The sequence below is a fragment of the Stegodyphus dumicola genome, chromosome 4 (genome assembly GCF_044657685.1).
Source record: "Stegodyphus dumicola isolate Sdum_Otavi_A_Nest chromosome 4, ASM4465768v1".
Lineage (NCBI taxonomy): Eukaryota > Metazoa > Arthropoda > Arachnida > Araneae > Eresidae > Stegodyphus > Stegodyphus dumicola.
The window spans coordinates 161,591,117-161,619,068 of record NC_140771.1 but is presented as its reverse complement, the minus strand read 5'-3'; the positions used below and the strand labels follow the sequence as shown (position 1 = coordinate 161,619,068).

The following is a 27,952-nucleotide window of genomic DNA, read 5'->3' as shown; positions in this document are numbered from 1 at the left end:
CAAAATTAATTCCAACTAAATCTCCATTTTTAGGTTTCGAAAATTGTTATGAAGCTCAACAGAATGATGAGATACGAAACCTTCTCAATAACAATATGTCATCTTTGAAACTGGAATTCAAGCCATGCCAATATTCTGACAGTATTATTCTTTGCGACATCTCTACAGACATTCCTCATCCATTTGTTTTGAATTCCATTTGCAGACTTATCTTTAAGCATCTGCATAATCTATCACATCCAGGAATGTATAGCTTGATATGAAATGTCATACCAAAAGCTGGGTTAAAGTATGCAAATCTTGCCAGAGATAAAAAATAACCAGGTACATTCTTGCTTCCTGAGGGTCGTTTTTCAGAAATCCACATGGATATTGCTGGCCGGTTACTGCCATCAGAAGGCAACATGTACCTTTTGATTCTAATAAATACATTTTCTAGATGGCCTGAAGCCATTCCTATCACCGATGTGAAAACAGAAACTATTTGCAGAAATATTTTCATCTCACGGATACCTCGCTTTAGCTGCCTATCAGTCATAACAAAAGATCAAAGTTCTCAGAGGATGTTCCGCTATGTTTGAAGAATTCACACACATTTTGGGTACCAGCAAAATCACAATGATAGCCTATCATCCAATATCAAATGGTACTGTTGAACAATTTCATCTACATTTAAAATCCTCTCTCATGGCTCACAAGATCAATAACTTAACTGAAATATTTCCCAGTTGTTTTGCTTGGTATTTGGACAGCCATTAAAGAGAACATCTTCTGCAGAACTGGTGTACAGCACAACTCTCACGTTGCCTAGTGATATGATGACACCATCTAAGATATCTCTACATGTCACTCAATTCATCACTAATCTCCAGCACAGAATGCATCAACTGAACTCAATAGCGACATATTCTATCTTCAAATCATGGACACATGTATAACCACAAGCAAAACCACCGTTGTGCCAGCCATACTCAGGTCCACACAAGTCCTTAACAGAGCAGAAAAAACTTTCAAAATTGAAATAAATGGCCTTAAGTCTACTATGTCTATAGCCTGAGTAAAACTAGCCTATTTGCTTTTGGGCTCTGATTTGTCTGAAATGAACAGGGTTCGTACACATTTCTGCACACGGAAATTAAGTACTTTTAAGGACCATTAATGAAAAAAATTAAGGACCTATGAGCAAATGGGAACTGAATAAATTCAATTAAAAATATTATTCTATGTCTGAATTTCACTTTTGTAATACCATCCTAAAAATAAAGTAGATCCCTAAGTAGTATGCATTATTACTAACCATGAATTAACATAATTATTAATAAGTTTGAGAATAAAATAAACTTCATGCAATTTATCAAGTAGCATTAAATATTTTACACTTATAATATTTGGACATATTTAAAAGAAGATAAGTGACATTTACGTTTTACTAATAGTTAACTTTATGCTGATTTTTTTTTTTTTTTTTTTTTTTTTTTTTTTTTTTTTTTTTTAATGTCTCACTTTATCACATACTTGGTCAGTCTACAGGTTTAGCAAATAGTAGGAAGATTTTATGTCAAACAGCATAGGTTAAAATGAGAAGTGAGATCATAATCAGCATGATTCATAACAAAAGACTGAATGTTGTCCCTCTGTTGCTTGTCTATAGAGAGACCTGCTGATTGGAACAAACCTGAAAGGCCTGATGTAGGCACAGTTGGCAAGTGTTGAAAGTTAGTCAAGCTCAGCTTAATGAAGTTAATGTCATAGCTTTGTGTAAAGTTCCAGCGGTTGTAACCCAGTTAATATACTTTAAGGTTCCAATAAGCCATTAAAGCACCAGAGGTGATAAGTTGTTTTATATATAACTCTCAGTAGATGCAAAGAATAAGTTTTACTTGATGGGTGTTGGATGATGATTCTCAACACAAAGGATTTGGCGATTGGATCCCCTAAAAACCTCAGCCGCCCTTTAAAAGGGGGAGTATATAAGGTATTTCTCCCACCTTCTTGGCGACTGTTTGTGGTGTAGTGGTTTGCACACTGGTAGTGGTATTCCAGAGGTCTGCAGTTTGAATTCCCGGCGAAGCGTTGTTAATTTTTTAAACTTTCCTGCTTACAAAACTACCTAATGTCTCTACAAGCCTTCCCAAACATTTTGGCTAGTTTATATCAATTTCCTTCTCTTTAATTATCAATCTTTTCTGACAATAATTAGAAATTTGTCTCAATATGCAAACCAATGTTCTCGCTAGTTTCTGTGTGCTTTATCTCCTAACTTGTCAACCTCTCCCCAATGTACCTATGAGGGTTTACTTGATCTTGTAAAAGTTAAATACAGTCAAAAGTCGTTAATCCGGACTCGTCGGGACTTTGGCGATTCCGGATTATCGATTTTTCCGGATTATAGATCATCAGTTTAAATCTCGTAAGATGGCAAGCAGAAATTCTAAAATTAAAAATATGAAACCGTAATTTATGAAATAAAGAACAAGTATGATCTAAAGGGTATCAAAATTTACAAAAAAAAAAAAGCTTAATATTTATTTGTTTACTTTATTAAACATTTCTTTCAATGTAAGTTGTTTAAGTTGCTTCGTTTTATATGATAATACTTTCTCCTTAATTCTATAAACAGACATAATTTCTTGTTCAGTTACAAAGTTCCGCTGTTCAACTCCCGTTAATTGCTGTGCCGAGAATACCGAATAACTTGTCAATCGAAATTTTTTCGTTTTCACTAACCTCTCTGTCACATTCTTCATGTCTTTATCCATTTTTTGGAGCAATTCCACTTTTTATTTGTTGGACATCGAAACATACTTTCGTTTTGTAGATCCTTTGGAAGTTCCAGCATCGGAAATTCTATTTGACATAATCGAAATTTCAAGTTTACTTTTATAAAATTGCTCTTACAGTCTGCAAAAAATAATAAGCGGGATCTAATTCGAAGATTAAGGAACAACGTAATCATTAACATTAACTGAAATAGATAATTAGATAATTTTAGCTTACACCGTCCGTTATACATTAAACACGCAGGCGAAAACGTATTCTGCACTTGCGCACACGCATATGCGCAGTAGTCAAGGTCTTACGCGCACGCGTAAAACGCTTGTGCGCATGTGCCAACGCGGCGCATGCGCAGAAAGTTTTTAGCTTTGAGGTCCGGATTATAGATCATTCCGGATTATGGGTGTCCGAATTAACGACTTTTGACTGTAGTCCCCCCCCAATAGACGTGAAGCAAATTATCACTGTATCTGAAAGTAACTACAATATCAGACGAAGAACTTAGAACATAAAGGCATGTTCTGATGCTAACAAAGTCAATTACAGCTCACGGTGACGTAATTAAACAAGAACAGTCAAACTCTAACTAAAAAAGTGGACTAGTGATCAAGGATAATACAATTTAATTTTAATTTAATCTCACTCAGTAACTCCACCATATGAGGAAACAGAAATGGAAAGTTACAGTAAGGGCTGAAATGATAAACAATCGGGTAATTTACATAATAACTGCACATATCTTTGAAGAATAATTTTCTTTATGCATTCGATTTCTTTCTTCAGCATGTTTCCTTTTAATTTTAGAATTTTTGGATTTAATTAAGGATGTATGTTATTTTTAAAAAATACTACATGCATTTAGATTGTACAGAAAAAGTGGCTAGTTTTATTTCTTTGTAATATGAACATTCAGAAGAAATAGGAAATATATATGGTAAAGGCCGGTTATAGAGCTGGTGTGGCAGAAATTTTAGAATTAGTGACACACAGAACAACAAAATCTAGAAATCCCAAAACTTTTAGAATTTACAGCAGGCATTGGAAGCAGAATTTAGATGGGCACTAAACAGCAGAATTTAGGATACACAGAGATTGCATCAGGTGGGAAAATGCATAGCACCAGCTCTGTGTACGATGCATTTAGACATATTAGATGAATCATTTAAATTGTAAGTTTTCACTTTCTTTATTAATAAAAAAATCTCTTTTTGTAATGCCTGCCCAAGTGATAAGATTAGAAGCATTTTTGATATTTTTCATGCTTTTGTCTAGTGAAAAGTAGAGAAAATAAAGGGAAGATAAGTTAGAACTTTGTCTCAGCACGCAAGACAATGTTCTCACTAGTTTCTACGTGTTTTAGCTCCTAACTTGTCAACCTCTCCAAAATGTACATATGAGGGTTTACTTGATCTGGTAAAAGTTAAATAGTCCAAAACCCTCTGGACAGATGTGAAGCAAATTATTGCTATGTCTGAAAGTAGCTACAAAGATTTAAATAAGCTTCTTATTTAAAAAGAACTCAGAACATAAAGGCATGTTATAATACTAAATGAATCAATTACAGCTCGTGATGATGTAATTAAACAAGAAGAATCAAACTCAAACTAAAAATATGGACTAGTGATCAAAGACTATAATAATTTCATTTCATTTTAAGTTCATTAACTTTATCGTCATAACAAATTCAAATGTTGGCAACTGTAATGTAAAGACAAATAATTACAAATTATCAGAAGTGGCAGGAACCAATGCAGGGAGCAAGTGGAGGTCAGAAATACATTCTTGCCTTACACTTCCAAAAACCTCAGTTTAGAAACTAAGTGATTTGCATTCTGGTGAGAAAATACAAAATGGAAAATTATAGTAAAGGCTGAAATTGTAAACAACTAGGTAATTTACATAATAATATCTGTACATATCTTTGAAGAATAATTTCCCTTTCTCTTAATGTATTCAGTTTCTTTCTTCCACGTTTCCTTTCCATTTTAGAATTTTTTGATTTAATTAAAGATTTCTGTTATTCTAAAAACTCTAATTGCATTTAGAATGTATAGAGAAAGCTGCTAATTTTATTTCTTTAGTAATATGAACATTCAGAAGAAATATGAAATATGTATGGTAAGGTCCGGCTACAAGAGCAAGGGTGACAGAATTTTTAGAATTTAATAACACATCGAGCAACAAAAATCTAGAAATGTAAAAATTTTAGAATTTAGAAAGGCATTGGAAGCAGAATTTAGAAAGGCACCAGGCAGCAGAATTCAGGATCTATAGAGATTGTATCAGGTGGGAAAATGCCTAGTGCCATCCCTGCGTATGATGCATTAAGACATATTAGATGAATAGTTTAAATTGTCAGTTTTCAATTTCTTTATTAATAAAAAAATTCTTTTCTATAATGTCTGTTCATATGATAAGATTAGAAGCATTTCTGATATTTTATGCTTGTGTCTAGTGAACAGTAGAGAAAACAAAGGGAAGATAAAAATGTTAAGAAAAAGATTCTAGTATCAGAAGTAAAACATTCAACTATTATGCTTTCATTGTTCTTTCAGACATTCTCCAAAAAGTAAGGAATTGTGGATTAATACCACAGAGACATTTTTCATTTTTCCACTATTTTCTGGAATCTTCCAGAATCATGGGTCTATAAATCTTGCCTTCAAAACTTTCCAAGCTGCAATGTCTAAAATCCTAAAAAAAAATTACCCCTACCAATTCAGTAACAGCAAAAAGCCAGAAATATTTGAAAAAAAAAAAAAAAAAAAAATCGGACCCCCCTCCCAAAAAAAAAAAAAAAAAAAAAAAAAAAAACTAATTTTGCAGAGAAAACTGACGCATATTCTGAGACTACATGAGAAAACTCTTACCATGAAAAAATTAAAAAGACATTTTTTAATTAATTACATAGCTATTTTGCTTTTGCTAAGAACTGTTTCATAAATTGTGCTTTATAGCATTATACCTTGCTTATTTTTCGGATTCAAAATATTGTATAAGTGGCTAAAATGAAACTTTATAATACAACAGCAAAAAATAAAAATGCTTTATTCTAATGTTATTTCTTAAATGTAATTACAATATATTACCATTATTTTAATGAAATTTATCAATGTTATAATGTTCTAAAAAAATCATCGAAAAATTTCCAGATCTCGGAATTAAAACTAAAATTCTTAAAGTCGCCAAAATGTTGCTAAGTCACCAAATTTAGAGCCATTTAATAAAAGAATTTATATCTCCAAAAGCGAAAAGTTGTTTAAGAGCTCTTCACTAGGAAAAATTAAATAATTTCAAAATGCATATGTTGCACTTCTTGCTCAGAAATTCTATCCCACCATTTAAATTAGAAATAGGAACAATTTATAACCCATGAATGCAAACACCCATTCAAAAGAAAACAATATTTGTCAGCGAATTGCGAAAAATATTCCTCCAAAATGCTAATTCCCACTCAAAATGGCAATCGAAAAAACAGACAGAAATTTCAGATGATTAAAATTAAGGACCTTCTGCCGATTTTGGCCGAAATTAAGGACTTTTAAGGACCAAAAATCGATTCCTAAAAACTTAAGGACTCTTAAGGACCGTATGAACCCTGATCATCGTCCTCCAATATTTTTATTTAGGAAAAATTCAGATTCTGCATCCCCAGACGGATAAGACATATGACTTATATTGCCCAATATAGTACTGACATACAACATATTCTAGAATTAAAAAGTACCATGGCAGATGCATTGCCATGAATTACTGCTATCAGTAAGCTGGATATAACAAGTTTTGCAAAACCTGTTAGTCTCAATGGAATGATTCCAATGTAACATTTGCATAAAGGCATAAGATGATTGTAATATTTGCGTGCAATATTCATGTTCACTATACTGTACCAGTGTGCACTCACTACAGTGCGAGCTATATTATTAAGCTAGGCTAAAATTATACTTTACTGATTCTAAGGAATTTCAGTTGATCTAGCAGATTACTCTGTTCCTTAAATTTCTGATTTGATCCAGCTTATTATTTTTTATTATTATAACTTTATTATATATATTATAACTTTTTATATATTATAACTTTTTGCCAAAGAGATTCTCTTGTACTTGTATTTCATATTTCCGGTTTGTCCATGGTTGACATTTAGCGTCAGCCCATCACCATGTATTTAGTTTCATATTTTACTTTCAAATTTTAAATAAAGTTAATTTTATTTTTTGCTTAAGTGTTTAACCTTCCTTCTGACAACCTTGTGTAGAGTCTTGTTGCATAAACAATCACCATAGAGACAACTACTCTAACAAACTCTCAGCAAAAACACAAAATCCAATTTAAAAAAAAGAAAAAGAAAGAAAGAAGAAAAGAAATTTAGTACCCACAATACTCAACTGCCACCAGGATAACTTAGACACAATCCTCTTTGCCTTAAAAAGTCAAGATGCCTCTGGCCTGAATTCTGCTACATAAAGTCAGCAAGACAAAACTACAAATGATACTGCATTGTTTCCCTTCCTTATTTGGCAAAAGTGCTTTGGTATGTCTGTTAAGCACTGCAACAAGAAAGCACATTTTCCCCTTCCCCTCATATATATGTCAAACTATTATTCTCACTTTTATAAAGTGAGCACACTTTCACAACTTTGAAAGAAAAGCTACAAAAACATAAAATTTATATTAATATCAAAATACAATAAATTGGAATAACAAAAGTATTCCATGATTATTTGTTATAGGTGTGATTTATGAAAAATACTCCATTGCAATTCCCAGTTCATAATATATAAATTAATTTGCTCAATGTTACATATTCTGTTACTGTATCAAAGTGAAAAATTTAAGTATATTTATCATTATTGTATAATTTAATGCTTCAGTTAAAAACATGAAATTAAAGAGTTACTAAAGTTATGAAACATTATAAGGTATTTCTCCCACTTCCCTAGCGTGCCTTCGTGGTGCAACAGTAGCACGCTGGGCCGGTATTCCAGAGGTCCGTGGTTCGATTCCTGGCGAAGGTGGCTGCATATTTTTCATCTTTTCTGCTTCCAATTAACCTAATGACTCTACAAATGGCGGCTGAACTAAAAGGGTTGTGGATGATAATTCTCCGCACCCAGGATTTGTCGACTAGGTCCCTTAAAACCCTAGTCACCCTTTAAAAAGGAGAGTATATAAGGTATTTCTCCCACTTCCCTAGTGTGCCTTCGAGGTGTAATGATAGCATGCTGGGCCAGTATTCCAAAGGTCCGTGGTTCGATTCTCGGCGAAGGCGGTTGCATATTTTTCATCTTTTCTGCTTCGAATTAACCTAATGACTCTACAACATAAATGTCTATTTCTTTATCAATCTCTTTATCCTAATGTCTATCTCTTTATTTAAGTTACTACACCATAAGAAATAAAAATATATACAGCAGAATATAATAGCTTCTTTGAAGACATTTGCAGAAGCATGATAAAATGCCCTATCATATCTATGTAAACTGATAAATTAATATCACAATGTTCAAATTTAAAAAAATGAAGCTATAATTTTTTTATTAGTTTTACCTTTTTTTCGAATTGTTAATGCATTATTCATTAATGATGCTGAATCACTTTCTTTTAGCACTTTCAATTCAATTGGCAGGCCATGACAATCCCAACCAGGCACAAAGTTGACTTCATAACCTTTTAGTAATTTATGTCTAACAGTAATATCTTTAAGTACCTGCAATATAAGCAAACAGTTTTAGAAGTTTCTTGAATAATACATATTCCTACGAAAGTAAAAGTAATTCATTCACATAAAAAGTAATGGTTTCGGGACATACAGCAAATTTCACTTGATTACGCTAATATTTATTCATAAATGAAACAATTCAATTTCAGAATGTTTACACTAATTATATAAGCTTTCTTCACTTTAATTTTACATAAATTAGTTTATACTTGATTATTCTAATATTTATTCATAAATGAAACAATTCAATTTCAGAATGTTTACACCAATTATATGAGCTTTTTCCACTTTTATTTTACATAAACTGGTTTATGAGCAGAAGCTATTGTTCAGAATTGGTTTTGTGAGCAGAAGCAATTGTTCAGAGAATGCTAGATGTGATGCACTGATTTCATATTTTTTAGATATTCCAGTTAAGAGATTCCCTAATCACTGACTGCTTTTTTAATTCGTAAAATTATTCACAACATGTTAATAAAGGACTATCTTAGGATTCATATTCATTGTCTAAGAGACTCATAATCATATTATACATGGGGTAAATTGCAAGAATATCTATGCAGCTAGCCTTGAATACACTACGAGTATTCAGTGATTTTATCTACTTGGTACTCAATCTATCTTCAAATCAAGTAAATATCTACTTGGTACTAAATGGTCATTGCCAGGCCTACTTCAGAAACAGACAACATATGAGATAACTGATTTTTCAATTACTGAATTTCTATACACACATATTTCAAATATTCAAATCTTATTTATGAAAAATATTGGAGATTTTAAGGTTTAACAAATTATATTATTTGAGCGTTAAATATATAGATATATTGAGAGTGGGAACTTTCATAAATGGCCTATCTGCTTCCTCAGCCAGAGTCTGAGTGAATAGTGATCTTAATCATTTAAACTCCAGATAATCACCATTTAACTGAATTCAAGCTGAAGAAGCTGAAAGGCAATGGGTGAAAGAGTTTGCTGTCAATATATTTTTACATAGTTAAACACGTACAGTACCAAGTCCAACATCCGGACGTCCAATATCCAGAAATGATCTAAAATCCGGACCTCAAAGCCACCAACAACTTTTTTCTTGGTATGCTTTATGCATGCACATTTGATTTTTTCACCCATAATAAAACATGTGGAGAGTTCCGATTCTTAATTTCACTTCAGCACTACATAACATATTTTGTTATTTAAGAATTATTCATTTTAGCATAAATTTGTGTGATCAGCAAATTGGCTCCATAGCTGCGTAGTAGTGCTGAATGTAGAATGTTACGGAATGGCACACATCTGTAACGTAACATTCTAACATACAAACATCATTGATTTTACATTTCTAATGTTTTATATCCCCGTCATCAAACTCGCAAATCATTATTATATTTTGCTTTCATCACCACATGTTTATCAACACCTGATAACTTGAGTAATGACTCCCGCAGCATATCCAAAATAATTTTTTTATATTAGTAATTGAGTAGTAAAAAGTATGGTAACTTTTTATGTTGACATTACGCTTGGTGATGATTACAGATTTAAGTTAAATGCGCTAAAAAAAAATGTTGATGAGGAAAAATTTAACAAAAATTTCTTTTCATATGCTAAAAACAGATTTTCTTAGTGATACTCGTAGGCCAAAAGATTACATTTAGTGCTATTTGAATTAAGAATAACTAACGGATTTGTTCTTCACATAAACCCAGAACTGGCGCCAGAGCTTGTATGACCGCACCGGGAGGCATAATTTAGGAAAGACAAAATTTTTGGATTTTTGAGAAGTATGAAGCAGCAAAATTAAGGGATGACAAAATTTTTAGAATTTAGAGACAGCATTGGTATCCAAAATTTAGCAGCGGCAAAAGTTTTGAACTTACAAAGGCGCTGGGTAGCAGAATTTAGGACGCCTAGAGACTGCATCAGGCGGTAAGATACCTAGCACTGGCTCTGGGTAAGCCTTAAATACATGTGCGGATTTATTCATTCAGGATTCAGATAAGCCTTAAGCATGTACAAAAATTAGACATAAGTATAACAAATAACTAAATATAATTCAAAGCTTAACTGCTTCAGTGGGCAATAGAAGCAAGACAAAATTTAACGGAAGAACTTGTCTTTAGTTGACAATCTCGTGATACATAGCCAATAATATAAAGCGGAGATTATTAAGCTAGGCTAAAATTATACTTTACTGATTCTAAGGAATTTCAGTTGATATAGCAGATTACTCTGTTCCTTAAATTTCTGATTTGATCCAGCTTATTATTTTTTGCAGGCTGTTATTATTACAGCTATTTTATAAAAATTAAAGTTGGAAATTTCGATTATGTCGAAAAGAGTTTCTGGTTAAAATTTACTCTACGGTACCTCTTAGCAAATTGTTTCTTCTTTGACGCAAAGATCGGCGCTGCTACACAAAACCAAAACAAGAACTCAAAGATTTACACAAACTTGGTGTCCATGTACACATTGACATATTTCAACTTGAAAAAAAATATCAGAAATTTGCACAAACTAGGTATTGTGCACTGCATTAACTTTGTCCATGTACACTTTGTCTATTTTCACTTGAACAAAATCAGGAAGCTAAAACTATCATGTTAACTAGAAAAAATTCGCCACTGTCTTAACACACAGAGACAAACAAATAACCGAAAATATACAATCAGAGAGTAATAAATAACATACATATTTCCTAATATAAAAACATTACACAACAAATCTTTTAATAAAAATTAACACACAAAGATCAATAAATAAATGAAACATGAATTTTTTAACATAGCTTTTTTTCACATGTATACGTTCATGCTTCCCACCACCACCTTCTCCATCCTCCACATAAGCAATTCAATTAAATTTTTCGTCGTTTCAGCTTATCCACTCTTAATCAACATTCATTCTCTTACCCACCTCAAACGTACTCAAATGATGGTACCCACAGCAAAATAGCAAGTTCAAAATCCATGTACGTGGAACCAAACACAGCAGTTGAAAAGAATGGTAAGAACCAAAAACCTGGGTCCATATAAACCTGGGTTACTATTACAAAAAATAGCCAAAATCTAAATTTATCACAACACGTTTGGCGATATTCACAAAAATAACCTCTTTTTAATGACAAAAACAAAAATGTTCGGCAACATTATCAACATTAGGGTCACTGAAAAAACTATTTCTCGCAGCAGGCTTCCAGATTTCACGAACAGCCAATACTACTTGCCGACTTTTTCAAACAGAAACCAAGGAGTATCATACAGTAAAGATCAGCCGAGTTTCTAATTCTGAAGCTGCAAAAGGATTTACAAAGTGAAAGCATGTTTCAATTTCCATTAAACAAAAAGTGAAATCGCTACAAAAAATGGATAAAAGTATATCCATCTCAAAATTATGCGAGGAGTATGATACTGGAAAGTCAACTGTATATGACGTAAGAAAGCAGAAAAAGGAATTATTTGAATTTTTGGTGATTCTGACATGCCACTCGCAATGAATATTAGAAAAATGATTCGTTAATGCTAATATTTACAATCATGACAAAATAATGATTGAATGAGTCAGACTGCTTCGCAACAATGGCATGCCATTTTCATATTTTTAATTTCTTAAATTTCTTAAATACAGTGCTTGAGCCAAAATATTTCATGAAGATATAAACTTAAAAACTGAGTGCACATATTCGATAGGTTGGTTAACCAAATTTTAAAATTGGCATGGTATAAGGCAATTAAAAATTTCAGATGAAAAAGCTTCAACTTATTCTGAAGCTTTTGAACCATTTGCAGATGAATTCATTAATAGTGAAAAGTTATCTCCGAAACAAATTTAGAACACTAATAAACCTGGTCTTTTCTGGCAATATGGCAGTGCAGGATTTACGTATAAGCTGTACAAGCTACAGCTTAGGGCCTCCCCAAAATTAAAATATAGTATAACATACTTATAAAGGGCTCCCACATCTCAAATAGTTTGGGGCCTTATCAAGTCTAAATTGGGCTCTCGCAATATTACCTAGAAATACTTTGCAACCTCTACAGAAAAGGCTCCAAGTGGTGTCAAAGATTCAAAGCGAGACTAACAATTTTAGCATGCGAAAATACTGCAGGAACGCGCAAGTGTAAACTTCTGGTAATCGAAAAAAATAAACAACCTCGAGCATTTAAAGAAGTAAAGATTTTCCCCATTATACATTGTGCAAATAAAAGAACATGGATGATACAAGTGTTAATGAATGACTGGTTTGAAAATCAATTCATACCTGTGGCTCGGCAACATTTGAAGTTGGTTGGTTTACCTGATGATGCAAAAATTGTCCTAATTGTAGACAACTGTTAGGCTCATACTCCACTTAAAGTTTTAGTGAAAGATAATGTATCCATATTATTCTTTCCACCAAATTGTACGTCCCTCATTCAGCCTTTGGATATCGGAATGGTCGTGCATTGAAATGCAAATATAAAGCAGCATTTTTAAAATCCATGTTAAATTTCCTAAATAATGGCAAGCCTATTCAAGAATTTTTGAAATATTTTAGCATAAAATCTGCTGTGTGGAGCATCGCAAGATCGTGGGAGGATGTGTTTCCAGATGCTTTAAAAACTGCTTGGCATAAGTTATGGCCAAGCTATTATATTTCATAGTAAGGATGATAATAATATCCCCAAATTTGAAGGTTTTCATATATTGCAAACCAAAGATAAATTTTTCCAGTTAATGGATTTTGTAAAGAGATGTGGAGAAGCGGCAATAAATGAAGATGATATAACAGATGTTTCTCATTGCGATGACAATGTCCCAATCATCAATCAGTTAATGGACAGTGAAATCTGTAGTATGGTTCTAGATCCAAAAAATACAGCTACCAATAGTGAAGAAAGTGACAGAGAGGTTATTGAAAATGAACAAATTTCTATTGACAAGTTAGTTGGAATTCTTGACCCAGCAATTATAGAACTTGAACAACGGAACTTTATGACTGACCAAGAAAGTATGCGTGTTTACAGAATTAAACAGAAAGTATTAGCATAAAAAATGAAGCAACTTAAACAACTCACATTAAAAGAAATGTTTAATAAAGTAAAGAAATAAATAATAAGCTTTTTTTGTAAATTTTGATACCCTTTAGATCATAAATGCTTCATTATTTCATTAATCATGATTTCATATTTTTAATTTTATAATTTCTACATGCCATCTTACTAGATATAAAGTAGTGATCTAATATTCGGAAAATCCCAAATCTGAAAAGTCCCAAGTCCTGATCTTGGACTCTGTACTGTATACACTGGAACCTCGACATATTAGCACCTCTATATACGAGAAATTTGAGAGACGACGAAAGTATAAACAAAAAATTTGTCTCTAAATACGAGCACTGACTCGAGTAACGAGCAACGAGCCAGGCTGCTTGTATGTGTGGCGCCATTTCCCAATCCAGCTCGACTCGGGGAATCCCATCGTCTGATCACTCGGTGTTCTTTGATCTACGTATTTCTGCGCTTGTGAGTCAATAGTTAATTACAATTAACGCAAAAATAATTATTTCACGATGCCTCTCAAGAAGATTGTTGCCTCAGATAATTCTGTAAAGGAAAATAAGAAAGCCATGATCATTGAAATCCTTGAAATTAAGAACAAAATCATAGATAAACAAGTGTAGTCTAAGAGTGACGGAATTGGCAAAGACTTACTGCCTTTCGATATCGACCATTTGCACCTATTCTGAAGAAGTGGGAAGAAATTAAGAAACTTGATGTAGTTAAAGGAGTTACCGTTACTTCCAAGCACTGTCCAAAACTCCTAGAAGATGTTGAGAAGCTGTTGTTGGTGTGGATTAACGAGAAGCAGTTAAAAGGTTGGTGTTTGAAGCTATCATAAAGGTAAACTATGGTCATATTATTTACCAGTGTTATTTATTAGAAAAATTGATTTCTATGTTGATATTTTTGGGGGTGCAAAATGGGTTAATTGGATTTTGATTATTTTCAACGGGGAAGTTTGTTTCTAGATACAAGAAATTCGTTATATGAGCTCAATGCTGGAACGAATTAAACTTGTATCTCGAGGTTCCACTGTAATATTATAAATTTATTTTATTTGTCAAGATATTGTTATACACAAATGCTTCCCAGACATGGATTTTTCACACACTAGTATTATTTACAACTCAGCACTATACAAGACAGAGTAAATATATTATCAGTTAAAAAATTAGTTATAAAAAAAACATGGAAATATCTACTTTTATGAAATTAAGGATTAAAAATATAAAACAACATACAGAAAAAATATACATTATGAAAGACAATTTAGATTCTTCATTTAAAAAGAAAATCTGATGTGGGTAGTATATGAACTCCAACCAATTCCGTGTTGTAAACAGCTATGAGCTTTAACCACTTGCGCTAAAAAGACGTGCCATGCACATCGAGATGCTTTTGTTTCAAACCGTGAGCAACGTGAACACTACGTCGATAGGCATTTATCGCAAAAATGAAAATAATGTGGTGTACACGTCGCCTAACAATGAGATTGTTTATTTCTTGAGTTACAGCTCTGGATTGCACTCGCAGATGAAAAGCGGCATAAATGAGACACTTTACTGCTTGTTATATTGTAGCGCAAGTGGTTAAGTAATAATATTCTTTATTTATTTTATTTGTCAAGATATTCTTATACACAAATACTTCACAGACATGGATTTTTCACAACTAGTATTATTTACAACTCAACACTATACAAGACACAGTAAATATATTATCAGTTACAAAATTAGTTATTAAAAAAAACGTGGAAATATCTACTTTTATGAAATTAAGGATTAAAAATATAAAACACCATACAGAAAAAATATACATTATGAAAGGAAATTTAGATTCTTCATTTAAAAAGAAAATCTGATGTGGCTAGTATATGAACTCCAACCAATTCCGTGTTGTAAACAGCTATGAGCTTTAAGTAATATGTTACTTCTGGTTGATTATTTGTAAACAAGACATATTATGCTGTCTCAACTAATAGAAAAATTCTAGTGTACTAAATTATGGATTATATTTTGTTAGGAAAATTGGCCATGTATACAAACTGTTTTTTTTTTAAATTTCTACCAGAACAATCAAATGTTTGCCCCTTTATTATTTTATTATTATTATTAAAAGTTAGATTTTATTGAGAAGTTGAACAACATATACTTTAATTGGTTTTTAAGTAAAGAAAATTAAGTGTTTGTAATATGTTCAAATGAATACTTTGACATGAGTACCATAATTTAATTTTCTTCCATGTTATTTCTATAGCATTTTTGCAGCTCTCCATAAGTATAATATTGTTACGAATTTGGTATTTAAAAAGCTAATATAAGTTCAATTATAAATTAAATGGTTTTATTTCCCGCGCAGTGCAGCGCGTGACGAATATTAAAAGAAAGCTAAGCCGGAAAATTGAAAATACAAGAACGTGTGCATTAAACATTTAATAAATATCTCTTTTTGATTTCGAGAAAGTACTAGAAAATTCTTGCGCGCGACTTTAAAATCTTATAAAAGGAGGAAAACCTCTCAGTTCGTAGTAGTTCCTGATGTCCTTAAAGAACTACATAACAGCCCTACAGGAGGTCACCTTGGAATTATGAAGACCTTACAGAGAGTTCGTGAGCGCTTTTACTGGAATAATGCAAAGGATGACATGCAAAAGTGGTGCTGATCTTGCGATGCCTGTGCAGGTCGGAAGGACCGAGGAAATGCAGCCGAAGCAAGCTGCAACGTTACAACGTAGGTGCGCCGTTTGAACGTATCATCTTGGGACATCTTGGGACCTCTGCCACGAACTGCTGATGGCAACAAATACATACTCGTTGTCAATGATTACTTCACCAAGTGGCCTGAAGCGTATCCTATTCCTGATCAAGAGGCTGTTACAGTAGCTGAGGTGATGATACAGCACTGGATTTCCAGGTTCGGAGTGCCTCTTCAGTTACATTCTGATCAGGGAAGGAATTTTACCTTGGTAGTAATCAAAGAACTATGCAAACTACTCGGCATTGACAAAACCCAAACGATGCCATTACATCCCCATCATCCTTAATAACCTCTTCGAATCAATCGGTTCAATCGAATCATCCTTAATAACCTCTTCGAATCAATCGGTTCAATCGAATCATCCTTAATAACCTCTCATTAGTGGTTTCCAGAAACCAGTAGGACTGGGACAAGAAATTATCGCTGTTTTTACTGGCTTACAGCAGTGCTGTTCACGAGACTACCGGGTATTCCCCATCACAGATGCTCTTCGGTTGTGACCTTCGTCTGCCTTGTGATCTATTATTTGGTCGCCCTCCGGATGTTCCTTCATCGCTTGAGGAATATATTCAAGATCTCTGGGCCCGATGACCCAGACATGATGAATAATTTCAGCTGACCATCAAATTATGGAAACCCAAAATTCTGTTTCGAATACCCCTGGTGAAGAATTTACCACAAAATGGTAAGATTTAAAATTCCACCTTTTTGGTCCAGAAAAACTAGATATTTGGTTCTTCCAAGTTGAAGCACAGTTCTCAATTGCTAATTTTTTTATTACCCAGAATCAGACTAAATTTAACTATCTTGTAGCACAATTAGAACCAAATGTAGTTGAAAAAATATGGGATATAATCCAATATGAACGTAATAATAATAAATATGTAGCTGCTAAAGAAAGACTTTTAAGTACTTTTAAGGAAAGTGAAGAAAAATGTATCATAAAATTGCTTACAGGAATTTCACTTGGTGATATGAAAACAAGCCAATTATTGCATAAAATGCAATCACTTGTTGGAACAAATCTAATGGAAAAGGTTTTGTGAAACTTATGGCTTGGGAGATTGCCAGAATCCATTAAAAATATTTTGATTGTGAGTAATGAAAACTTGGATAATGGCAGGTAACTTATCTTATAATAAACTTGGATAATTTATCGATAATGGCAGATAAAATATTTGAAATGAACTCAAACACAGAAATTTATTCTGCTTTTGCAGATGCTTCTGTAATGAATACTGTGCTTGATAAAATCTCTAACTTAGAAAAATAAATTTCGGAACTAAATGTTCACAGACAGTATAGAAGTAAATATCGACACTATTGCTTAAATAGAAGCAAGTATCATAGTCATTCAAGAAAAAAATATAATCCCAATGGATCATACTGCTACTATCCTTTTAAATTTAGTGATAAATGTTACCCTAATAAACATAAGAGCCTTTGTAACTGGAAGGCATCAGAAAATTTCAATTAGCAGATTAAGTGGCAGGTTCTGCTGCAGATGAATTAAAAGTCTGCCATAAATATCAATTATTCGTTACTGATAAAATAACTGGTTTATATTTTCTTGTGGAAAGTGATGCCACCTTATTTATCATTTTGGCAACATCAAACCATAAAATACGTAATTCTTTTAAACTGTATGTTGCAAATGGAAAAATAATACCTACTTTCGGTTTCAAAATTTTAACTCTGAATTTAGGCCTGCGTCAGTCATTCCAATTTCTTTTCGTAATTGCTAAAGTGGATCGAGCTATTTTAGGCACAGATTTTTTTAAACCAAATTTAAATTACTTATTGATATGTATAACAGAAAGTTACTAGATAGTATCACAAATTTATTGGTTCAAAACCATGTTACATGAGTATCAATTGCAGATAGTATAAGCACAAGTAAAAATAATATCTAAATTTGTTATGACAATATCCAAAAACAAAACCAAATCTGTTAATTTGCAAATTGCAACACAATATAAAACACTATATAGCTACTAAAGGCTCTCCTGTTTTTTCAAGCTTGCCAACTAGATAAGCTAAAATTGGCAAAACAGGATTTCAAATTTATGTTAGAAAATGGCATAATTAGGCCTTCAAAATCTCCATGGACTAGTTAATTTAATTTTCAAGAAAGATGGCAGCTTATGACCCGGCGGGGACTACAGATGTTTAAATGTTCAAACGATTCCCGATCGTTATCCTATTCTAGGAATAGAGAATTTTCATCATATACTAAAGAAAATATTTACAAAAATTGACCTATTTAAAGCTTACTTTCAGATTCCAACAGTGGAAGAAGATAAAAAGAACACAGCAACAATAATGGCATTTTGGTAATACAAATTGAATGTATCTCATTGATGAAGCTTTGGATTAAGTAATGCTTCATCTACATTTCAACGATTCACCAATGAAATGTTTTTAGGACTGGACTTAATTTTCATCTATTAGGCAACAGTTCAGAAGCTTATTCAATGGAAGACGAACAGTCAGAAGACCTAAAAGTAGTTTTCTCTCCATTAGAACAATATGGTCTTCTTATAAATCTTGGAAAGTCAGTTATGGGAGTGAATAAACTAGAATTTCTAGAATACACGATTACTCAAAACCTCTTCCAAAAAAAATAAATGTTATCTTGAATTATAGGTTACAGAAACCATTCACAAATTGCATACTTTTCTTGGCCTAATTAATTTCTATAGGCGATATAACAAGGATGCTGCCAAAAATCAGGCAATTCTCCATGGGTAAGAAAAAAGATAAAAGCAAAATACCATGGATCGAAGAAGCAAAAGAAAAATTTGGGCAATGCAAAAAAAGATTCAGCAAATGCTGTATTGTTGAATTTTCCTAATCCTGACTCACCATTAGTTCTCTTTAGTGATGCTTCAGACTATGCAGTTGGATCCATATTGCAACAGTGGGAAGAAGGCAGCTGGAAACCTTTAGCTTTCTTTTCCAAAAAGTTAACCAATGCTCAAAAAGGATAGAGTACTTACAATGGAGAATTCTTAGGAATATACCTCTCGATCTAACAATTCAAGCACATCCTAAAGGGACGACAATTTACAATTTGTTCTGATCATAAACTTTTGTCGTTTGCTTTTAATCAAAAAACGAGAAAGCTTCACCTAGACAGCTCCACCATTTGCAATATATCTCACAGTTTTCAACAGATATATATCACATTGGCAGAAAGGAAAATATCATTGCAGATTCATTATCCAGGATAGAATGTATCTGACATAGATTATGATAAAATTGCAAATGCACAAATCAGTAATAAAGATCTTAACAAGCTACGCTTGAAACCATCTTTACATTTTAAGCCATATTCTTTGGACTCTGGTAAACTAAAACTTTATTTGGCTAAACATTTGAAAGGATATCATCCAGTGGGCGAAATCTTATACCCATTGTCAAAAGAACAAAATTTCCAGACACACATGTGCACAAATTGCCACTTAGAAGAAGTAGATAATAGATTCAGTATTATTCATGTCAATATCATAGTCCCGTTTCCTACTTCTGAAGGAAAAATGCATTACCTTAACTGCATTGATTGATTTACATGTTGGATAGATATTATTCCTTTAACAAATGTGATGGCTGAAGCAGTAGCTCGAGAAATTTTTTATCACTCGATTTTGTGCTTTGAAATGCTATACCGTGTAATCACTGATCAAGGTAGTCAGTTTCGATCTGAACTTTTTAAAAACCTTGTGTTAATTGTGGATTTAAAGTATGCATAACAATGGCATATCATCCACAATGTAATGGAAAAATTGAAAGGATCAATTGAATTTTAAACGTTACAATCAGACTTCACAATTCAATTAAATGGACTCAAACATTATCAGCAGTTCTGTTACAGATAAGATCAGCTTTGTTTGCTGATATAAAATTACTCCATTGCACAAACTCTTTATGGAAGACCTATAAGGTTACCTGGAGAATTTTTTAACAAACCAAAAGATATCTTGGATATCAAGACATTTGCGGTGAAAATGTGCTTTAGCCCACTGTTTGGCGATTTTCAGTAGCAGCGATATTTTGAAAATCGCCAATAAAATCTCAGAATACGTTGCATAAACAAAGTTGCGAAGGCGAAGCTATGTGACGTTCATAAATGGGTGGGGCTAAAAATGTGATGTCACAATGTATTCTCTACAGATGTAGAAATAAGTATACTAAATTTTTTGTGTTTCAAACTACTATAATACGGTAAGTGAATTGTAACTGTTATTAAAACTGTAAACAACGACGCAGTCTCTCATACAGGGTGAATATTTTTATGCTTTAGTAGTTATACAAATAAAAACAGATTTTTTTAAATTTTAATTTCATATTGAGGAACATTTTAACTTTATCATCTTTACAAAATTACCTTATTGCTACGTAACGACACCATCTCTTACATACTAGTAAGTAGACAATCTTCATTATTTTCTAAAAATTTTTAAGCTTTACATTAATAAAAAAAGAAAAATATTCATTATTGAATATCAACATCATACACAGCTTTCATTTCCCTGTTTCTTAAATTACTAAACCCCGTTCTATACTATTACGTATAATAAAGTGTTTGTTTACATGTACATTCACTCACCTCTCTCAGCATCACAGATAAATCCATAGCGACTGTTTATTTAATGAAATATATGCAGAAAAATGGTAAAACCACACAGATAAAACCACTCAATTGATAACTACCACATAAGAACATTCAAACGGCAACTGAATTAACTGCTCAAATTACGAAGTAAAAATTCCAAAAGAAATCGTCTGCTTGGAAATTCTTTTTAACTACAAGTATATTTTTGAAAGCATAAATTATCGTCTGCTACTTGACAATTTGTCTTCGGACATTTGTGCTCTCTCCGGAGAAATTTATTCGTATCTAGTTATTAAAAAACGCTGTAAAAGCCATGGCTTTTCGATATCTAAAGCTATGATAGGTAATGTTGTCAATGATAAGATTTTTAAAAAAAGACAACAAATATAATGAAATTAAAAAACAAAATAATAAAATCTGAAAATTAAGTTTTTACATTACGCCCCAAAGGTGAGTTTTTTTAACACGGTGGTGTGTTACCTTTATTAATTAAATATCATGTTCTTCACACTTAAGCCATAAAATTCAGTTCAACAGCAATATCACAAAATAATTTTAAAATAAGCATATCTTTAGATTTTCCGATACACAGTCTCGCGCGCTGGAGATAAAAATGTTTTTTTCTGTATAGCATTGCCATTGCTTGCTTTGAAATTCCTCAATATGTTAATAAAAAATTCGTTTTTACAAAATATGAAAACAATAATAAAACAAATTCCAAATTTCAAATTTGGGCTTCGAGATGCCCATATTCGCAGGAGGATTACGTTATTCAAAATGTGATGTTTCTAGGTACTGTTGTTCTATCAAAACGCGGGAAACATACATACATTTATGAAGATTTTTAATCGTTTAATTCCTTTAAATATAATACAGGGTGATAATATTTGTTAGCCACAATTTGAAAAGTGAAACAACGCTTATAGTGAATCATCACAAAATGCCGAAACGAAATTAATAGTCCTTCTGGGCAAATTTCTCCTTTGGACTAATAATTTAAAACTCAATTTAGGTAAGTTTAAAACACAAAGTACCATTAGTTTCGCTTAAAAGCTACGTGTAATTCACAACAAATGCTAAAGGTTTAAACCTTGTAGAAATTTACAACATTTTCATTCAAACATGGAAGTTTATTTCTCACAAAATGCATGATTCATACAAAGGATTCATTTGTTAAAATTTATCTGCGTGCATACATATTTTCTTAAAGAGATATCAGTCACTATGCATACCAGAAACAGTGTATAAAAAAACCTGCTATACAATTTGAAGTCAATTAAGTAAGATTAAAAAAATCAGAGAATTACACAAACTTGGCATTGCGCACTTCCTTGGCTTTGTCCATGTGCAAGTCGATCTATTTTTACTTAGAAAACATTAGAGAATTGCACAAACACGGCATTGCGCGCTACATTGGCTTTTCCCATGTACACATCGATCTATTTTCACTTAAAAAAAATCCCAGAATTGCACAAACTTGGCATCACACACAACCTCGGCATTGCACACCACATTGGCTTTGCCCATGTGCACATCGATCTATTTTCACTTAAAAATATCCCAGAATTGCACAAATTCGGCATCGCGCACAACCTCGGCATTGCGCACCACATTGGCTTTGACCATGTGCACATCGATCTATTTTCACTTAAAAAAACATCCCAGACTCGGCATCACGCACAAACTCGGCATCACGCACAACCTCGGCATTGCGCACCATATTGGCTTTGCCCATGTGCACATCGATCTATTTTCACTTAAAAAAACATCCCAGAATTGTACAAACTCGGCATCGCGCACCACATTGGCTTTGACCATGTGCACATTGATCTATTTTCACTTAAAGAACATCCCAGAATTGCACAAACTCGGCATCGCGCACAACCTCGGCATTGCGCCCCACATTGGCTTTGATCAGCTGCACATCGATCTATTTTCACTTAAAAAAAATCCCAGAATTGCACATACTCGGCATTGCGCACCACATTGGCTTTGCCCATGTGCACATCGATCTATTTTCACTTAAAAAACATCCCAGAATTGCACAAACTCAGCATTGCGCACCACATTGGCTTTGACCATGTGCACATCGATCTATTTTCACTTAAAAAAAACATCCCAGAATTGCACAAACTCGGCATCATGCACAACCTCGGCATTGCGCACCACATTGGCTTTGCCCATGTGCACATCGATCTATTTTCACTTAAAAAAACATCCCAGAATTGCACAAACTCGGCATTGCGCACCACATTGACTTTGCCCATGTGCACATCAATCTATTTTCACTTAAAAAAAATATCTCAGAACTGCACAAACTTGGCATTGCGCACTGCATATCGATCTATTTTGATTAAAAAAACATCAGAGAATTGCACAACATCAACTTTTCCAATCTTCTAGGATTGAGCCAAAAAGAAATACAAAATATTAGAAATAAACAACTTTAAAACGAACCATACAAGAAAAATTTTTTCACTTACCCTTTTCAAGAAAAATGTAAAGTCTTTTTGAGGGGTTTTATATACGAATTTATTTCAGGGTTAAACCCTTTCCCTTTTGGATCCCCCCTCATCTTTATTCAAACTGCAACAGAATTAACGAGAAAAAATAAAAAATTTAAAAAAAAATGAAAGCTTTTAGATTTTGCATTATGCCCAAAGGGGCGTTTTTTTAACGTTTTGTGTGTTACCTTTGTTTATCAAATATAATGTTCTTTACACTTAAACCATAAAATTCAGTTCAACAGCAATATCGCAAAATAATTTTAAAATGAGCATGCATATCTTTAGAACTTCCGATACACAGTTTTGCGCTCTGCATGTAAAAATGTTTTTTTTTTTTCCCGTACTGTGTTGCCATTGCTCGCTTTGAAATCTTTGAGTTTGCTAATCAAAAATTCGTTTTAAGTTTTACAAAATATCAATCAGATAATAAAAAATTCCAAGTTTGGGCTTCCATATGCCCATATTAGGTTGGAAACGTATGTTTTTCAAAATTTGATGGATCTAGGTACCGTTGTTTTATCACAATGCGAGAAATATTTATGCAGATTTTTCAATATTTAATTTCTTTAAATATAACACAGGGCGATAACATTTGGTGGCAAACAGAATAACAACACAGCTTCAAAACATCGGGTTAGCCATGTTGGCGCGTTTATTGCACATTGAAAAACAATCGCCAAGCAGTGGGCTAAACCACATTTTAACAAAAAAAAAAAAAAAAAAAAACTACATGTCTGGTAGACATGTGAGGTTTTCAGCATGTTACAAAAATTAATTACATACTATTCATCATTATTATTCCCTATTAATTTCATATAACTTTTATATATTCATATACAAATATTTCATTTTCACATTTATTTACATTGCATGTGCAGTGAAATTGTTGTTATTGTTATTGAAAGTTGTAAAGTGTATTGTAACTATGTTGTTATTGGGGAAGGTGTAATGTAGCAATTTCCTCTAGGTATAATATTATCTTTATTGTAGCAAAGTTTAGTTTCTCTAGATTGTCAATACAGTCAAAACTCGTTAATTCGGACACCCATAATCCAGACCTCAAAGCTAAAAACCTTCTGCGCATGCGCTGAGTTGACACATGCGCAAGGGCGTTTACGTGTGTGCGTAAGACCTTGACTACTGCGCATATGCGTGTGCGCAAGTGCAGAATACGTTTTCGCCTGCGTGTTTAATGTATAACGGACGGTGTAAGCTAAAATTATCTAATTATCTATTTCAGTTAATGTTAATGATTGCGTTGTTCCTTAATCTTCGAATTAGATCCCGCTTATTACTTTTTGCAGACTGTAAGAGCAATTTTATAAAAGTAAACTTGAAATTTCGATTATGTCAAATAGAATTTCCGATGCTGGAACTTCCAAAGGATCTACAAAACGAAAGTATGTTTCGATGTCCAACAAATAAAAAGTGGAATTGCTTCAAAAAATGGATAAAGACATGAAGAATGTGACAGAGAGGTTAGTGAAAACGAAAAAATTTCGATTGACAAGTTATTCGGTATTCTCGGCACAGCAATTAACGGGAGTTGAACAGCGGAACTTAGAAAGTATTATCACATAAAACGAAGCAACTTAAACAACCTACACTGAAAGAAATGTTTAAAGTAAACAAATAAATATTAAGCTCTTTTTTTTTTTTTTTTTTTTTTTTTTTTTTTTGTAAATTTTCATACTTTTTAGATCATAATTGTTCTTTATTTCATAAATTCTGGTTTCATATTTTTAATTTTAGAATTTCTGCATGACATCTTACGAGATTTAAACTGATGATCTATAATCCGGAAAAATCGATAATCCGGAATTGCCGAAGTCCCGACGAGTCCGGATTAACAACTTTTGACTGTATATCTATAGGCAGATTAAAGACAGCCTATTTGCTGCTAACTGAGGTGAACACTCCGCATCAGTCGGATAGTGCTCAAACATTGCCCAGTGAAAATTTGACTGCACATCAAGAACCTGAAAAACAGCAATCAGATTTGCTGGACACAGATGTTCATAAAAACCTACATGTCTGTTAGACATGTGAGGTTTTCAGCATGTTACAAAAATTAATTACATACTATTCATTATTATTATTTCCTATTAATTTCATATACTTTATATATTTATATACAAATATTTCTTTTTCACATTTATTTACATTGCATGCGCAGTGAAATTTTGGTTATTGTTATTGAAAGTTGTAAAGTGTATTGTAACTATGTTGTTATTGAGGAAGGTGTAATGTAGCAATTTCCTCTAGGTATAATATTATCTTTATTGTAGCAAAGTTTAGTTTCTCTAGATTGGCAGAAAGAAAAAAAATGAACAAAAAAAAGGAAGTTTGCTTTGTTGTCCCTAATGTCTTCTTTTATTAATGTAAATTAAATATGCTTAATCCATTCTGGAATTATCATTTAAGTTATTAAATTATTCCATGTATTGATTCAGCATAACATGCAAAACAGAATCAATAAATATAAATTAATTTTTATCTGAAATATATCATCAGGATATTTAGGTTTCAGGAAATAATGTTCATTTAACCGTAACAACATACTAACATTTATATATGCAACAATATCCTATGTTAATTGCTGCAAAACTATTACAGGCATCAAGTACTACTTCCAGTTGTTCAGTTTCACCTAAAATCTAATCAAATCTTTATATAAACACAGAATGCTTAAATACATAAAATATAATTTTTTGGAAGCTTACTATATGATTTATTGTGAATAAAACAACTACCATACACATACACAGAGACAGAGAGAAATATCATTGTAAAAATAGCAAAAACATATTGTGAGGACCCTAATTCATGATTAATCACTGAAAACTTAATTTTCAAACTGAAAATATTACCTCCTTTACCTAAGCAAATAGTTGGAAGGAGGCAAAAAGAGAGAGAGAGAGACAGGGGCACATTTTCTCTATTAACTCCAGCCTCTATGTGGACATTAAATTCTTAAGCAATTACAGTCAAAAGTCGTTAATTCGGACACCCATAATCCGGACCTCAAAGCTGCAAACTTTCCGTGCATGCGTCGCGATGCATGCGCATAGGCACGTAAGACCTTTACGGATGCGCATATGCATGTGCGCATAATACGTTTACGCATGCACCTTTAATGTATAACGGACGGTATAAGCTAAAATTATCTATTTCAGTTAATGTTGCACATTGCGTTGTTCCTTAATCTTCGAATTGGATCCGGCTTATTATTTTTTGCAGACTGTTAGAGCAATTTTATAAAAGTAAGCTTGAAATTTCGATTATGTCAAATAGAATTTCCGATGCTGGAGCTCCCACAGGATCTACAAAGCGAAAGTATGTTTCGATGTCCATCAAACCCAAAGTGGAATTGCTGCAAAAAATGGATAAAGGCATATCCTTTGTTTCTCTAGCCATTCCGAAATCTTTTTATCAATTTCATGCTGCTCTGCGCAGAAGGGGGGGATGCCCTGGCATGCCATGAACTGGAAGTTGATTTGTCAGCACTATCCTTATCTTCAGGGCAGATGTTTTCATTTTATTTGGCTTATAATTTCTTACTAAATGTAGTATTTCATCTCGATGTTTGATATGATTGAAATCAAATTCCTTGTCATTATAATTCGCTTCTGATAGTGAAGAAAGTGACACAGAGGTTATTGAAACCGAAAAAATTTTGATTGACAAATTAGTTGGTATTCTCGACACAGCAATTACAGGACTTGAGCAGCAGAACTTTGTAACTGAACAAGAAATTATGTCTGTTTATAGAATTAAAGAGAAAGTATTATCACATAAAACGAAGCAACTTAAACAACTTACATTGAAAGAAATGTTTAATAAAGTAAACAAATAAATATTAAGCTTTTTTTTTTTTTTTTTTTGTAAATTTTGATACCCTTTAGATCATAATTGTTCTTTATTACATAAATTATGGTTTCATATTTTTAATTTTATAACTTCTGCATGCCATCTTACCAGATTTAAATTGATCCGGAAAAATCGATAATCCGGAGTTGACGAAGTCCCGACGAGTCCGGATTAACGACTTTTGACTGTATAAGCAAAATCCTTTATAAATGTGTAAAATAAAACAAGATTTAATTATTGATGTAATGACTAATTATACTGTTGAACACAATAAAAATTCTTCACATACAAAATAATTATATATGACTAACAGTAAAAAATCAGTTTTTGTTTAACTTACTTTATTAACTGCATGACCAATATGAACCTCTCCATTAGCATATGGTGGGCCATCATGCAAAATGAATTTTTTGTCAAAGTTTTGATGTTGTTGCCAGGAATACAATTCATCAAATTTACCTTTCTGAAACAAAAGAAATAAAATATAATTCACAAGATGTAATAAGGAGAGGGGAGGAATTCTTGCAAATACATACATGGTTCAACGATATTTAAAAAACAATGACAGTAATATATGAACAACTTATGGCAGAATTTTAAAAAATAGCAAAAACTGAAATAAAAATATAGTGTAACCCACTCTAATATGGCCATTCACAGTTCCAGA

At 32.6% G+C, this 27,952-nt stretch overlaps 1 protein-coding gene across 3 annotated transcripts in view; it reads right to left on the bottom strand.

The window, feature by feature from the left end:
* Positions 1–27,952, bottom strand: part of IleRS-m (Isoleucyl-tRNA synthetase, mitochondrial) — a 142,876-nt gene that overhangs the window by 104,556 nt on the left and 10,368 nt on the right. For all 3 annotated transcript variants that reach the window (XM_085815708.1, XM_085815710.1, XM_085815709.1), the window contains exons 2-3: positions 27,626–27,748; positions 8,323–8,482 (exon numbers count right to left, since the gene is read on the bottom strand). In XM_085815708.1, the coding sequence (XP_085671834.1) occupies positions 8,323–8,482; positions 27,626–27,748 (283 nt within the window). The remainder of the gene's footprint in view (positions 1–8,322; positions 8,483–27,625; positions 27,749–27,952) is intronic.